General features: G+C 46.1%; 1 protein-coding gene and 1 non-coding gene across 2 annotated transcripts in view; one reads left to right on the forward strand and one right to left on the reverse strand.

Annotated features, from left to right (window-relative positions):
- Positions 1–5530, reverse strand: part of Prkrip1 (PRKR interacting protein 1) — a 35505-nt gene extending 29975 nt beyond the window's left edge. Inside the window, exons 1-3 of the mRNA XM_004630462.2 lie at positions 5397–5530; positions 4636–4714; positions 3566–3666 (exon numbers count right to left, since the gene is read on the reverse strand). Of these exons, the coding sequence (XP_004630519.1) occupies positions 3566–3666; positions 4636–4714; positions 5397–5522 (306 nt within the window). The 5' untranslated portion in view covers positions 5523–5530. The remainder of the gene's footprint in view (positions 1–3565; positions 3667–4635; positions 4715–5396) is intronic.
- A 5350-nt stretch (positions 5531–10880) lies between these two features.
- On the forward strand, positions 10881–10985 carry LOC111816614. Its single transcript, XR_002820975.1, has one exon. It is a non-coding gene; the product is annotated as a small nucleolar RNA U13 (small nucleolar RNA).
- Positions 10986–13546: the final 2561 nt, after the last annotated feature.

The following is a 13546-nucleotide window of genomic DNA, read 5'->3' on the forward strand; positions in this document are numbered from 1 at the left end:
TCTCTCTCTCTCTCTCTCTCTCTCTCTCTCTCTCTCTCTCTCTCTCTTAAAGTTCAGAAGTATTTTTTTGTTTTCTTTCTCTCTTAAAGTTCAGAAGTATTTTTTTCTTTTTTTGGCTGGCTCAGGATGTCTTCAGGGCAGGTCTGGTAAGGCTTGAGGATCTGGGGATGAAACCACAGCATCCTGATTGCTTTGTTTAAACAGTCACTGAAACAACTGAGCTAATGGGCAGGCCCCCAAAATTTCTTGATAAGTTGATTAAAGACAGCATCCATTCTCATCCAAGTTACAGATTCAACTCAATTTTTGTCCCCCCCCCCCCCAATCCAAACAACATCTATTTTGGGAGAGAAATAACTCAAAATTCAGTTATAAAAGTAAAATGCCATAAGTTGCTGCTCTTCAGTGATGCCTTCTCTGTTATTACTGGCTGCAAATAACAGAATTTATTACCTTATTTCAATTAAGAGAATGGCTTCAATTTGAGATTAAAGATGTGAGTGGGGCACCTTACATTCTCAACCTGCACAACAATTTCGATGCTCTTTAAAACACACATGGACAAGCCAGGCATGGCGACACAATCTTGTCATCCTATCACTCTGTTTGAACCCAGCCTGGGCAACACCGTAACTAAGTGTGACCGTCTCAAAATAAAAACAGCTTCCCCTTGCCTGGAGGATTCTGTCATAAGACACAGACAGGATGCTGATTTTCCTCTTGGTTCTGTTACAATGACCACATCTAATTTTAAGGCATTCAGTCTAAGTAATTGTGAATTAACCAGACAGAATGGCATCATTTATTCAAAATAAGACTGGGGCTTTAGAAATTAACCACAAATGATACTCCTGTGTTGAATACTGCCTTATGGCAAACTCCAAAATCCTCTTGGGGCTCTTAAAGCTTTCCAAGTACTGTATTTTGGGTTACACTGACAAGACAGACTCTGCCAGTTTCCTCTCAGGTCATGTGCCCACCTACTATGATTTCAAAGAAATCAAAGAAAAAAAAAGATTTCAAAGAAAAACGTTTAATTCATACTAATTTTTAAAAAATTATTTCAAAGAAAAAAGCTTATGTTTACTGATTCTTAGTACCTTAAAAATGGTCCAGGCAGAGCAAAGCCCGCTACAGGTATTTTGGAAAATGTGCCCTCTGGTGGTAGGTACATCTATCTGCAAGTACATTTTCATCAAAACACTACACAGCTACTTAAAGGGAGCTCCATATGCACCACTTTGTTCCCACATGTAACGCTTGATTGGCAGTGGTTTTTGTAAAGAAGTATTGTCCAGCTGTTCCTATGTGCTACTATGACCCTAGGTATCTTTGTTGTTCCAGTACTGGAGAAAAAACCCAGGGATCTGCTAAGTGTAAGGTCCCAAGTTCGATCCCTGGTACCAAAAAGAATTCAGCTACATCCCAGTCCTTTTTATTTTGAGACGGGGTGGTGCTAAGCCACTAAATTGCCCAGGCTGGGCTTAAACTTAAGATCTTCCCACCTCAGCAGGATTATGGGCATCTTGCACCACACCTAGCCCTGAGCCTAGTCTTGAATGTACACTGGGTCTCAATTTCTATGGGACTATTTCTTTCTTCTTCTTCTTCTTTTTTTTTTTTTTTCTTTTGCAGTACCAGGGATCAAACTTTGGGCCTTGAGCTTGCTAGGCAGGTGTTTATGCTGCTGAACTATCACCCCAGCCCCGTTTCTTTTTTAAAAACATTATTCTTAATTTTATTTTTTTAACTTAAATTTATTTTTCACTGTTCATAAAAACATAAAAATGAGGCATGGGGATATGAGTCAGGGTACAGTATTTGCCTAGCATGTACAACCTCTGGTATTCCACTGTGCTTTTGGACCCTGCTAATTATGAACTGAAACCTCCAAAAACTGTGAGCTAGAGAGAGAAAAAACATTCCTTCTTTAATTCTAGGGGTAAGCTAATGTGTCTTGGCAATGAAAAAAAAAGGTAACTAAAACTCTTTTCTTTTCTTTTTGGTACCAGGGATCGAACTTGGGACCTTGCACTTAGCAGGCAGATGCTTATGCCACTGAGCTATGTCCCTGGCCCCTAAAACACTGCATGCATAAGGTACCATGTGATGCTTTAATACATGTAATCCTATGCAATGTTTAAGTTAGGTTAAGTGTAGTACCTGTCTCCTCAGGTACCTGTCTCGTGTGGTGAAAATATTCTGTTTGATGAAATATGCAGTTCGTTATCCTCACTACAGTCACCCTACTATGCAACACAGAGCTTCTGGCCCTTGTCTACCTAAACCGAGTGCCCACTGACCAACCTCCTCGCATCGCTCTCTCCCACATCCATGAAGTACATTTCAAGCCCATCCAGAGAACACATTTTAGTTCCCTCCAGCTAACTATAGAAAGTCTATGGGGGCAGAATGGCTCATGCCTGTGATCCGACCACTCAGGAGCCTAAGTAAATTTGCAAGAACCTGTCTCAAAATAAAACGTTTCAAAAGGCCTGGGGATGTAGTTCAAAGGTTCAGGACTTGCCCAGCATGCATGTGGCTTTCAGTTCAATTCTTAGCACCAAAAAAAAGCAGAAACACCAGAGAGCTTAATTTTTTTTTATTTTTCTTGAGATAAGGTCTTGCTACATTGCCTAGACTGTCCTCAAACTCCTGGGTGCAAGCAATCTTCTTGCCTCAGCATCCCAGAGTAAGTGTTTACCAGTGTCCAGTTTTTAATGGTCCTTTTAAAAAAATGTGCAATAAAACTTCTTTCATTTTATTATTAATACACATTTGCAATATATTCAGTTCTCAAACATCTTGGGGAATGGGTACACATGTACAGAAGATAGCTTGTTTCTTTTTATTTTGTTTTATATATTCGGTATAGGGTCTCACAACACAGTTTGGACTCATAGTGATCCTCCTGTCTCAGCTTCCCCAGTGCTGGGATTATAGGCATGCACTACCACTTCTGGTTTCAATGGCCGGCACAGCGCGCCTGGGGTTCCAAAGCCAGCACAACATGTGGTACCAGATATCAAACTCAGGACCTTGTGCTTGCCAGGCAGGCACTTAGACTGCCAAGCTATCTCTCCAGGACTTTTTCTTCTTTTTAAAAAGCAGTTCTAAGGCTTGTAAAACAATAAATTACTTGACACTTGCCATGAAAAAGTCACTCATAAAGCTAGAAAACCCCAGATTCTCAAAGAAGCAGATAGTGAAAGAGACTATTTATACCAAACACACAGCTAATTGCATTTAAGCATGCAGCCAAAGAGAGAAGGGGGAAGTACGACCTCCAGTGGCATGGGCGCTCCCCCATGCCGGATCCAGATGGCCTACAGGGCAGAAGGACTGCGTACTGCCCTTCTACACACAAGGCAGACTCCTGCCCCTTACTGCTCTCCTAGCATGAGCACCTTGGTACACAGGGCCTGACCTGTGTGGATGTAGGAGGCAGACCTCCACCACAACTGTACTTCCCTTTAAACATTTTCTTTAAAACAATATTTTTTCCCCCAAAGTTGTGACTGTACACTGCCCAAATGCAGGCTGTCCGGCTTCTCCACACACTGACCTTCTCTGCCATGGCATCCATGTAGTCCTGCCGCTGATATTCCCTCCTGCGCAGGTGTCTATACACGTGGAACTCCCCACTGCCAGCCCCAGCGCTTGAACCTACAGGCAGAACAGTCCAGAATTCCAGATGAAATTCAGTTACCAACACAGGATCTCCTTAACAAAAAGGGACAAAGACAAACTCACACGAAAGGGATCATGCCTGCTTTTGGTCCACTTGAACCCAAGGGCAAGCATAGTGCCCAGCATACTGCAGGCATCACTGAACGCTCTGATGCATGAGTCAGAGCAGGGACTAGGGAGTCACTAAAAATTCCATTATAATTGCATTAAATGGAGGAACAGACTGTGATTCAAAAATCAGATATTTACCAGCAAGCTGTGGCCTCTCCATTTTATATTCGACACATTAGACATCATGGAAGTTGAAAAAAATGTATGACACATTGAGTGAAAAGAAGTGAGATACAAAAATAGTACTATGTATAAAAGAACTATATTTTTATAAAAAGTATTTTTTGATACAGGGTCTCATCGTGCAGTTTAGGCTGGCCTTGAATTCACTAAGTAGTCCTAGCTGGCCATGAGCTCATGGCAATCCTCCTGCCTTGGCCTCCTAAGTGCTGGGATTACAGGCATGTGCCACCATGCCTGGCTCCTAGAGTCCTTTTTTGATGCAGGGTCTCAGGTGCTAAGTTGTAGTCTGGGCTGGGATTTCTATCCTCCTATTCAACCTCCCACAGATGTGCTCCCTAACACCTAGCTCAATAGAGCACATTATTAAGATTAATGTAGAAGAGCATCTGCCTATAATCCCAGTACTCTGAAAGGTGAGGCAGGAAGGTCATGAGTTTGAGACCAATCTGGACTATACAGTGAGTCTGAGATCAGCCTAAACTACACAGTATTATCCTGTCTCAGAAAAAACAAACAAAAAAACTCCAATCGTACCCCTTCACTGTAAGAACAAAGTATTGGAATAGTGAATGTCTTCTCTGTCAAATAACCACAGTATTTTTCTATGTATCTTTAAAAACTATATTTACAGCAACAGACAAAGCACATTACCCATAACATCTCGGACAAATTCTGGTGGAGGTCGAGGTGCCCATTCACTCATTTTTTCTGGAATTGGCACAGCTTTGTCCTGCAATATTTAAACAGGAAAGCATTTGTAGATAAAAACAAAAAAAAAATCTGCTGAAAAAGTTACCTCTCTTGCAACTAAAGACTACGGAAGAGGGTTGCTTTGCTCCTGAAACCAGGGGTCACTTTATGTTCTACCCTATCTTAGCTTCTTGGGTGCATTCTGTATGCTCGGTGTAGAACAGCTCACATACGCTTCGGAGGGCTGCGTTTCACAGAACAGAATTCGGAAATCTAGGCCACCAAATATGGCTAAAAATGGCCCCTATAAGACGACGGCCGACTTTTCTTAATCAAAGATATATAAGCCATCGCATTCAACAGTTTTTATGACCTAAAGACTGAGGCCTGAACGGGGAAGAGGGAGGCGAGAAGTGATTTGTCCTGTGTCTCCGCCATGTCTCTCTACCAATGGAAGCTGTTTAGAAGAAAGACTTCGGCTAAGCTACAGATTCTCTATTTTCAGCCTAACGCTTTTGTTCAGGAAATTAAGGGCCTCAGAGCGCTCCACAGCGCCTTCATGCCAGCTGGTCTCTAACACTAGGACGGTCGGAAAGCTCACTCTCTCCAGGGCGGCCTGAGCATCCCGAAGGACTGTCCTGTGGGAAGAGCACGGAGTTCCAGAGTCCGGCGGCGCGCAAGCTGAAAGGTGACTTCCAACAGGCGGTGGAGCCCCGTCTTACCGGATTCTTCATGAGCCGCTCCAGCTTGAGCTTCTGCTCCTCCGCCGCATTTTTGGGGATGACGAGAGCCTGTGGCTCTTTCTTCGGTCTCGGTGGCCGTACCGCAGAAGGGGCCGTACTCGCCATGGCTGCTTCGCTGTTTCCCTAAGCTAGCTACTACGGCGGCGCGCGCGTAAGGCGTCAGAGACGCGCCAGGCGCGCATGTGCACTGAGACCGTGGAAGGGGCGGGCGGAATCGCAGGCCTGAAAGAGGTTGATGAATATTCATGAGCTCAAAGTTCGCCGAGTTTACTTTGGTCAAACTACTTGATTTCATTTCCTTAAAGAAAAAAGAAAAAAAAAAAAAGGAATCATTTCCTGTTTCTCAGTAAATTAGTACAGTATGATGCTCACATCCCTGTTGCAGAGGTGACCTTTCATGCCCTGGTGGCCTGTCCCCAGCGGACCTCTCGGGCACCTCTCCCTGCTCTGCTCCTCTCTCCTCGGGAATGGTGCTGGTTGGTGCTTGCGTCTGGTACCCGCTTCCCCCTATTTGAATACCACAGCGCAAATGTGTCACCAAGCTCTCTGAAGACTGGGGCCAGATCTTTGCCACCTTGAAACTACCGGGACTCCTGCCAAGTGAATGAGCATTTCTTGGCGGGTACCCAGGGCCTTCGCACCGAGTTACATACCCCGCACTTCTGTTATTTTTTGAGACAGGGTCGCACTAAGTGCGTAAGTGCAAGGCCCTGAGTTCTATCTCCGGTACAAAATAAAAGAAGTGGCTAAATTACTCAGGCTGAACTGGAACTTGCTATTCTGTATCAACCTTGCAGGGTACTGGATTTGCAGGAAAGCACCACTGTTTGGCAGAATATATAGATATAGATATAGATATAGATATAGATATAGATATAGATATAGATATAGATCTATGGAGTCAACAGTGTCTCACTGCAAAGATCGGACTCATAGTGATCCTCCTGTTTTCAGCCTCCCAAGTGCTGGAATTACAGGCTCTGGCCAAGACGCCCAGTCTCAGTTGCCCTGCTCAGCGCGCCCCAGGGGCGGGTCTGGCACACCATGTAGTGCTGGAGATCGAACCACAGTCTCTGTGCTCTGCCTAAGCAGGTGCTTTAGTCCGCTGAGCTATCTGGCTGGCCCTGATATTATCAGTTAAATTGGTAGGCTTACTGATTTTTTTTTTTTTTCTGTAAGGTGGTGAACCTCATCTAAGTAGTTGAAGACCTAAATAAAGCTGAAAACCCAGCCATCCTCTAGGACCAAATTCCTGCCTGATGCCTTCGGAACCAGCGGCTGCAGCATTAATCCTTCCCTGGCCTTCAGATGGGGCTGAAACACGGCTGTTCTGCGCGCAGGCCCTCCAACTCAGTTCCTTCAGACAGGAACTGCTGTATGGGCGCTGGCGGTGCTCCAGCTTTTGGCCTCACCTGCAGTACTCAGGATTTGTCAGTCACTGTAATTCTTTGTCATAAAATTCTTTACAATAAAATACATCCTATTGGTTGTTTCTCTAGAGACTCTAATAAAAATATTTATTAAGTATCTAATTATAGACTTGTCTTCACTACTTGACAGCATCTAATCCACAGCAAAACCAGATTTTCTTGAGTCCTCCTCAAACCACTTTACATAAACCCCAAATCCTGTGATAAGCCCTTTTGACATCCTCTCACTGAAGGAAGAGCAGTCTTTCTTTCTGCAATGAGCCATAAACACAATTGTTCAATGATAGCTGTGTTCTTGGAGGTCTTTACAGCTGGATTTTACCCCCTACCCCACCAGCCCCGGGAACTGAGTCTTCACATGAAACTATGTCCCTAGCCCTTTTAAATTCTCTTCTCCTTTCTTTTGTGACAAGATATTGGTAAATTGCCCCAGCTAGGTTCATACTGTGATCCTCCTGTCTCAGCCTCCTAGAGTGCTGGGATCATAGGCATGCTAGGCTTGCTGTTGGTTTTTCTGTTTTGTCATTTGTCCCTTTCCCTCCTTAACAGTAGACAATTGGTCTTGTTTGCTGCTGTATCCCAATCTGTGGAGCAAGGCTCAGCCCTGAATGAAGTACTCAACAGACATTTACTGATGAACATGGCACGTTGGGGGCAGGCTCGCCTTAGTGCCGCTGCACCCTGCCCAGTCCAGGACAGCTCTCCACTGGGTCCCCAGGCAGATGGACAGATGGACAAAGGGCGGGCACCTAAACAGTGCTATGTTAGTTTTGTAACAGCTATTCAGGTGAAGGAGATTTGGAGAAGCTCCTGACTGGCCAGGTCTGTCCCAGGAACATGGGAAGGCTTGAGCTGGGTAGGGTCTCCCACACAAACTCACTGTCCATCACACACCTACCACTTTGGCACCTCACTTTTCTCCAGACACTGCACAAATCAAAGACTTTGCCTTATGCACCTTGGAGAACTCACACGCAATCACCATGCCTCGCTCCTTTTTGTGGTGGTAGTGGTAGAGGTGGTATTGGGAATCACAGCCGGGACCTCACGCGTGCTAGGCAAGCGCTCTGCCACTGAGCTGCATCCCTCATCCTTCTACTTATTTTGAGACAGTGTCTTGATTACCTCTCATTGCTGAGACAAAATACCTGATGCTCAGAATTAAGGAAAGATTTACTTAGCTCACAGTGTGTGGAGGTTTCAGTCCATCCTCAGCTGGCTCTGAGGCAGAGTAGCACATGGAAGAGAGCAACAACTCATAGCAGCAGAAAACAGCAAGAGCAAGAAGAACAAAAGGGAGGAGCAGAGTAAGCAAGCCTCTTTCCCTCCCTTGTACTGTGTGCAGGATGTACCCAGGGGGCGTGTAGCATTCACACCCATAATCCCATCACTGGACCATGAGCAGTCACAAACCCTAGAAGCCTGCCCCATGATTGAGTGAGGTTCTGAGGGGACCTCTAGACAAACCATAACAGACAGGATCTCACTAAATTGCCCAGGCTGCTCTGGAACTCGTGATCCTTCTTAGGATCCTTTCCTAAGCAGCTGGGATTATAAGCTTGTGCACTATACTTGACCCCCATACAACCTTCTTGTCTTAAATATTATTTCCTCACTGGGTAGGCAGCACATGCCTGTCATCCCAGCATTCTGGGAGGCTGAGGCTGAAGGATCACAAATTTGAGTACAACCTTTGCAGCTTAGTGACTTAGCAAGACCCTGTTGCAAAATAATAAAGAAAAGGGCTGGGGATGGAGTTCAGTAGAAAGGCCCTGAGTTAATCTTCCCCACCAAGTGCAAAACATAAAAAAAATGCTGTCTTCTCCATGCAGCCTTTTTAGAACACCCTCCGCCCCAGCTGCAGACCATAATTCACTCCTTTCTCAGTGCTCCCTTGTTTGGGCCTGACAGACGTGAGCGGAATGCCAGCATCTAACCCTGGCCTGCTACCCAGGGGCTGCTTCTAGGATGCTCGAGGAACACAGAAACGGAAAAGCGGATGAAGAGTCCGTGAGCGTGTCCCTGAGATGAGCAACTGATTGATGCAAAGTGAATGAGGAAGTTGAGTGTGAAAAAGGATGAATGAACGCTCATTAAGTAAGTGGACACTCAATGCACCCATGAAACCTGGAGATACTGGGGTAGTAGAGAGTGACAGAGCCAGCAGGAAAAGGGCGGTGTCTGTCTGCCAGGCAGATGTCCCCCAAGCACCTCCACCCAGCACGTGGTGATTGCCATGTGGAAGCAAAGCGAATGAGTCGGTGCACCAATGCACAGCAGCAGCAGGGAGTTAAGCAGGTGATAACAACAGCCTCCATTTCTATGTCTGGCCTATGCTGACATTTTTATCATCCCTACTATATAGAGAAGGAACAGAGGCACAGGGAAGGGTAAATACCACATAGACTAAAAGCTGGGGTTGGAGAGCCTGGCTAAATGATGTGAGTCACGGACGGATGGGACAAGACCCTGGTGGGGTTGTCTACGTGGTGCCCGCCTCGGGGAGGTTCTGCCACTTGAGATGAGAGCATCCCTCATGCTGGAGGATCCAGGGAATGCAGACCCAGAGTGCCATCCCAACTGCCACCAGGGGGCAGCAAAGCGCCACGCAGGCCCAGGGGCCCTGTGAGGTTCAGCCACTCCCTGGCCAGTGTCTTCTTTGTGCTCTGAGACCCAGAACTGGGCACTTAGGGTCTGGGAGACCTGTCTGGCTCTGCCTACCCTAGGCCTAGGCAACAATTTACCCTAAGGCTGTTTCCTTATGCATTAGGTAAACACTTGCAAACTTACCCTTGGCTTTGGTCCATGCATGTGGGGTGTACGGATGGGCAGTGCCCAGCTCAGTGCCTGAAACTTTCGCAGATGACCTGGTTTAGTCCCAGTACTGAGGGTTTCCATGACATGAGACTTTAAGTGCTTAAACCAAGAGAGTCTCAGGTTGACTGGGGCAGTTGGTCACCCAAGAGGGATGGACACTCCTGCCTCAATCATGTAAGTGATAGATGATACTAAAAGTGCTAAAACAACAGAAGTTTTTACAAATGTTTCATAATTTGAGTTTCTCAGTGAGTTAGTAAATTACAGGTCTTTCTATGTGGTCAATGACAAGAGAACAGATTCACCAATAGAGGCAAAAACCAAGATGGGGGAGGGTAGCTCAGTGATAGAGTTCTTGCTTAGCATGCATGAGGCCCTAGATTTAATCTGCAGCACCAGAAGAAGGAGAAAAATAGACGAGCAGCATACAATTTAAAAGTATAGAGAGAACATATTCACTTCATAAAAGTTTGTCATTTTCTTTCCTTTTTTTTTTCTTTTGGATAGTACTGGGAATCTACACCCTTCCCCCTTTTGGATTTTTGGAGATAGGATCTCATTATGTAGCCCAGACTGGCCTTAAATTTGAAGCAATCCTTCTGCCTTTGCCGCCCCAGTTCTGGGGTTACAGATGTACACTACCACACCCAGCCTCTCTTATCCCTTTTTATTCATTGAATATATATATATATATATATATATATATACTTATTTTTTATGTATTTGGTACAGGGTCTGCAGGGCTTCACTATGTAGATTGGACTCATAGTGATTCTCCTGTTTTCAGCCTCCCAAGAGCTAGGATTACAGGTGTGCACCACCATGCCCAATCTCAATCCGCTGTCTCAGCGTGCTCCGGGGATAGGGCCAGCATGGCAGGCTGGTGATGAACCCTGCTTGCTGTGCTCTGTCTAGGCAGGTGCTTTAGTCCACTGAGCTATCTGGCTGACCCTTACTGGTTTATTTTTTATTTTATTTGTGGTACTGGGGATTGAACTCAGGACCCTGCACTTGCCAGGCAAGCACTTATTCGATTGAGCCATCTGCCCGGGCCCTTACTGGTTTATTTTGGGACAGAGTAAATGAGATCTGGGAGGCCTGCTGCCTAAGTTTGGCCTGATTTACCCTGAGCCTGAGCAGCAACTTTTCAGGTGAGACTTGAAATTGTGATCCTCCTGCCTCAGCTTCCTTTTGTGCTTAGAATTAAAGATATGTGATCCTTCGGTTCATAAGTGTGACGACTGCATGTTCATGTCTTACAACGCATGAGATGCGCCTCCCTCCAACCTTGTTACGACGTGGGCACATTACCTGTCTGACGTGAAAAAAATGAAAAAAAAAAAAGAAGAAAAAAAAAAGATATATATCACCAAGCCCAGGTACCCTGTCGCTTTATTTTAAATGTACTCTTAACAGCCTATTAATTTTGTTCCTAGGTATTTACACTAGAGAACTGAAATTGTGTATCCCCCAAATGAACTGTACGTGAATACATACAGCAGCAATTCCTCACTGCCCCAACTGGAAAGAACCACATGCCCATCAAACTGTGGTTTATCCCTGAAGTGAGTACTACTCAGCATGAAAGGAGTGGTTGATGCCTGTAACAACACAGGTGAATCTCAAAAGCATTAGGCTTTTGTGAGTGAAGCTAGGTCTGAAAGTCTACAGTCTGAATGATGTTGACGGTCTGATATTCTGGAAGAGGCAAATCTGTAGGGACAGAAAACAGATCAGAAGTTGCCAGGGGCCAAGCACAACAGGAGAGATCAATGTCAGCTAAGGGCCGAGGGAACTTTACAAGATAATGGAAATGTTCTATTTCTGGATTATGGAGGTGGCTATGTGACCGTACACATCTGTCAAACTCATCCAACCACATACTTAGAAAAGGTGAACTGGCTTGTACGTAAGCTGCGGTTCAATAAACTTGCGTTGACTTGCCAGGCTGCAGGGGGCCAAGCCTCCTCTGTCTGGACATTTTGGGGTAGTGGTGCAAACCGGAGCCAACTGTGCCCATCCCAGGCAGCTCAGGCCCTGAAAATCTGCCTTGCCTTGCAAGGGGCCAAGGCTTCGGTGACAGACTTTCCAAAGCCCATAGGCCAGGGTGGATGAAGCCCCTGCACTTTGTCCCTAGGCCACCCTGAGCACTGGTAGCAGGTGTGCAGACGTCAGCTAGCACGATCTCTGTCCTGCAGAGCCCCAGTGTGAGTCACCAAACGCCTCCCTACCCCTGACCTTACACCGCCGGCTGGAGGATGCTGTAGTCAGACGATTGAAGGTCCCAACAGGAGAGGTGCTTATTAATCAGGTGCTTCTTAACCACTTGTTGATAACCAAATGCTACAGACTACGTAAGTTTTAAAGGAAAAAGTGTTTATTTTGGCTCATGGTTCTGGAAGTCCTAGGTGGCATGTGGTGGTGGCCTTCTTGCTGGGAGAGTCCCGAGGTGACGCAGAGTATCACATGGTGACAGACAGGGATTGCGCATGTATGCATATGCCTTCGGGTGTCTCTGCCTCTTCTTTTAAGCCACCAGGGTTCAGTCATGAGGGCTGCTTCGTGGGGTTCCTACCCAACCCTCATCACCTCCTGCAAGCCCCTCGCCTAACACCATGATGAGCTTTCTGCTTGCTCTAGACACTAAACTCCAGCATGAGTTCTTGGGCAGGGAGCAGGTTGCTAAGCTACACTGTAACCACAGCGGATGCAGCAGCACCTGGCAGGGCTGGCTCACCACTGTGCTGCCCTGGCCCGTGCTCACCTCAGTGCCACTGGTCACGCCTGCGCCCACACATCCTCCCTGAGTGACCACCATGGATATGTGGAGCGCCCACAAACCTTCTGCTTGGCTCTGTATGCAAGGGGAGGCCACACTTAAAACACCTCCAATCTAATGCTAATCAGAGCTGCTAACCAGGGGGGTGTTTGTTAGTTTTCTAGTGCTGGGGGTTGGACTCAGGGCCTTTGCACTGAGCTACATATCCAGCCCTTTTTATTTTTTATTTTGAGACAGGATCTCCCTAAGTCACTCAGTTGACCAAGCTGGATTTGAATTTTCCATGCTCCTGCCTCAGCTTCTCAGAGTGCTGAGATGGTGGGCATGTGCCCCCCAGCCTGGCTCCATGGGGTGCTTTCCATGTGCAAGCTCTTTGCGAACTATCCTTTATCTCACTAAATTTTCACAAGAACCTTATAAGCTAGATACTATTTTTAACTTTTATACTGCAAAATAGAAATAGAGAAAGAAGCACAAAATACACAGTTTAATGATCATACAGCAAACACCCCTGCAACACCAAGAAATAAAACATTATTCAGCACCCAGAACTCAGTCTTCACTTTCCAAAGGTAACTACTCTACCAATTATGAGTCTCTGTGTGTGTTTGTGCATGCATAAGTGTGCAGGAGTGCACACTAAGGACCAAATCCAGGAGCTTGTGCATGCTGAGCACATCTTCCACTTCTGAGCTACACCTCAAAGCCCCTACTCTCCTGACTTCAATGGTGATTGCTTTCTGTTTTTCCTTATATTTCAATGTTTTTACCTGAGCATCATCTCTAGGACTCTAGTTTAGCTGTTTCCTGTTTGGGGACCCTGCCTACACGAATCACTCAGACTGCATTTTCTGTTCCAGAGCTCCCTGTTTAGTCTCTTCCTCATATCTTTGTCAAAAAATAGCTCCTGGGGGGGGGGGGAGAGCTTCTGCTCTGTCCTGCACTCACCGGCCTGCCACTCCAAGCCCAGGCCCGCGGTGTGAGAGAGACCTTTCCTTGGGTTCTCCAGACCTCCCCCGCACGTCCAGAGCCAGCACAGCCCATCCTGTGAGTGAGAACGTTCCCTGCTCTCTTGGGAGGCCTGCAGACCCACCAAAGCACAA

This window comes from Octodon degus, unplaced genomic scaffold (assembly GCF_000260255.1).
Source record: "Octodon degus isolate 3935 unplaced genomic scaffold, OctDeg1.0 scaffold00035, whole genome shotgun sequence".
Taxonomy (NCBI): domain Eukaryota; kingdom Metazoa; phylum Chordata; class Mammalia; order Rodentia; family Octodontidae; genus Octodon; species Octodon degus.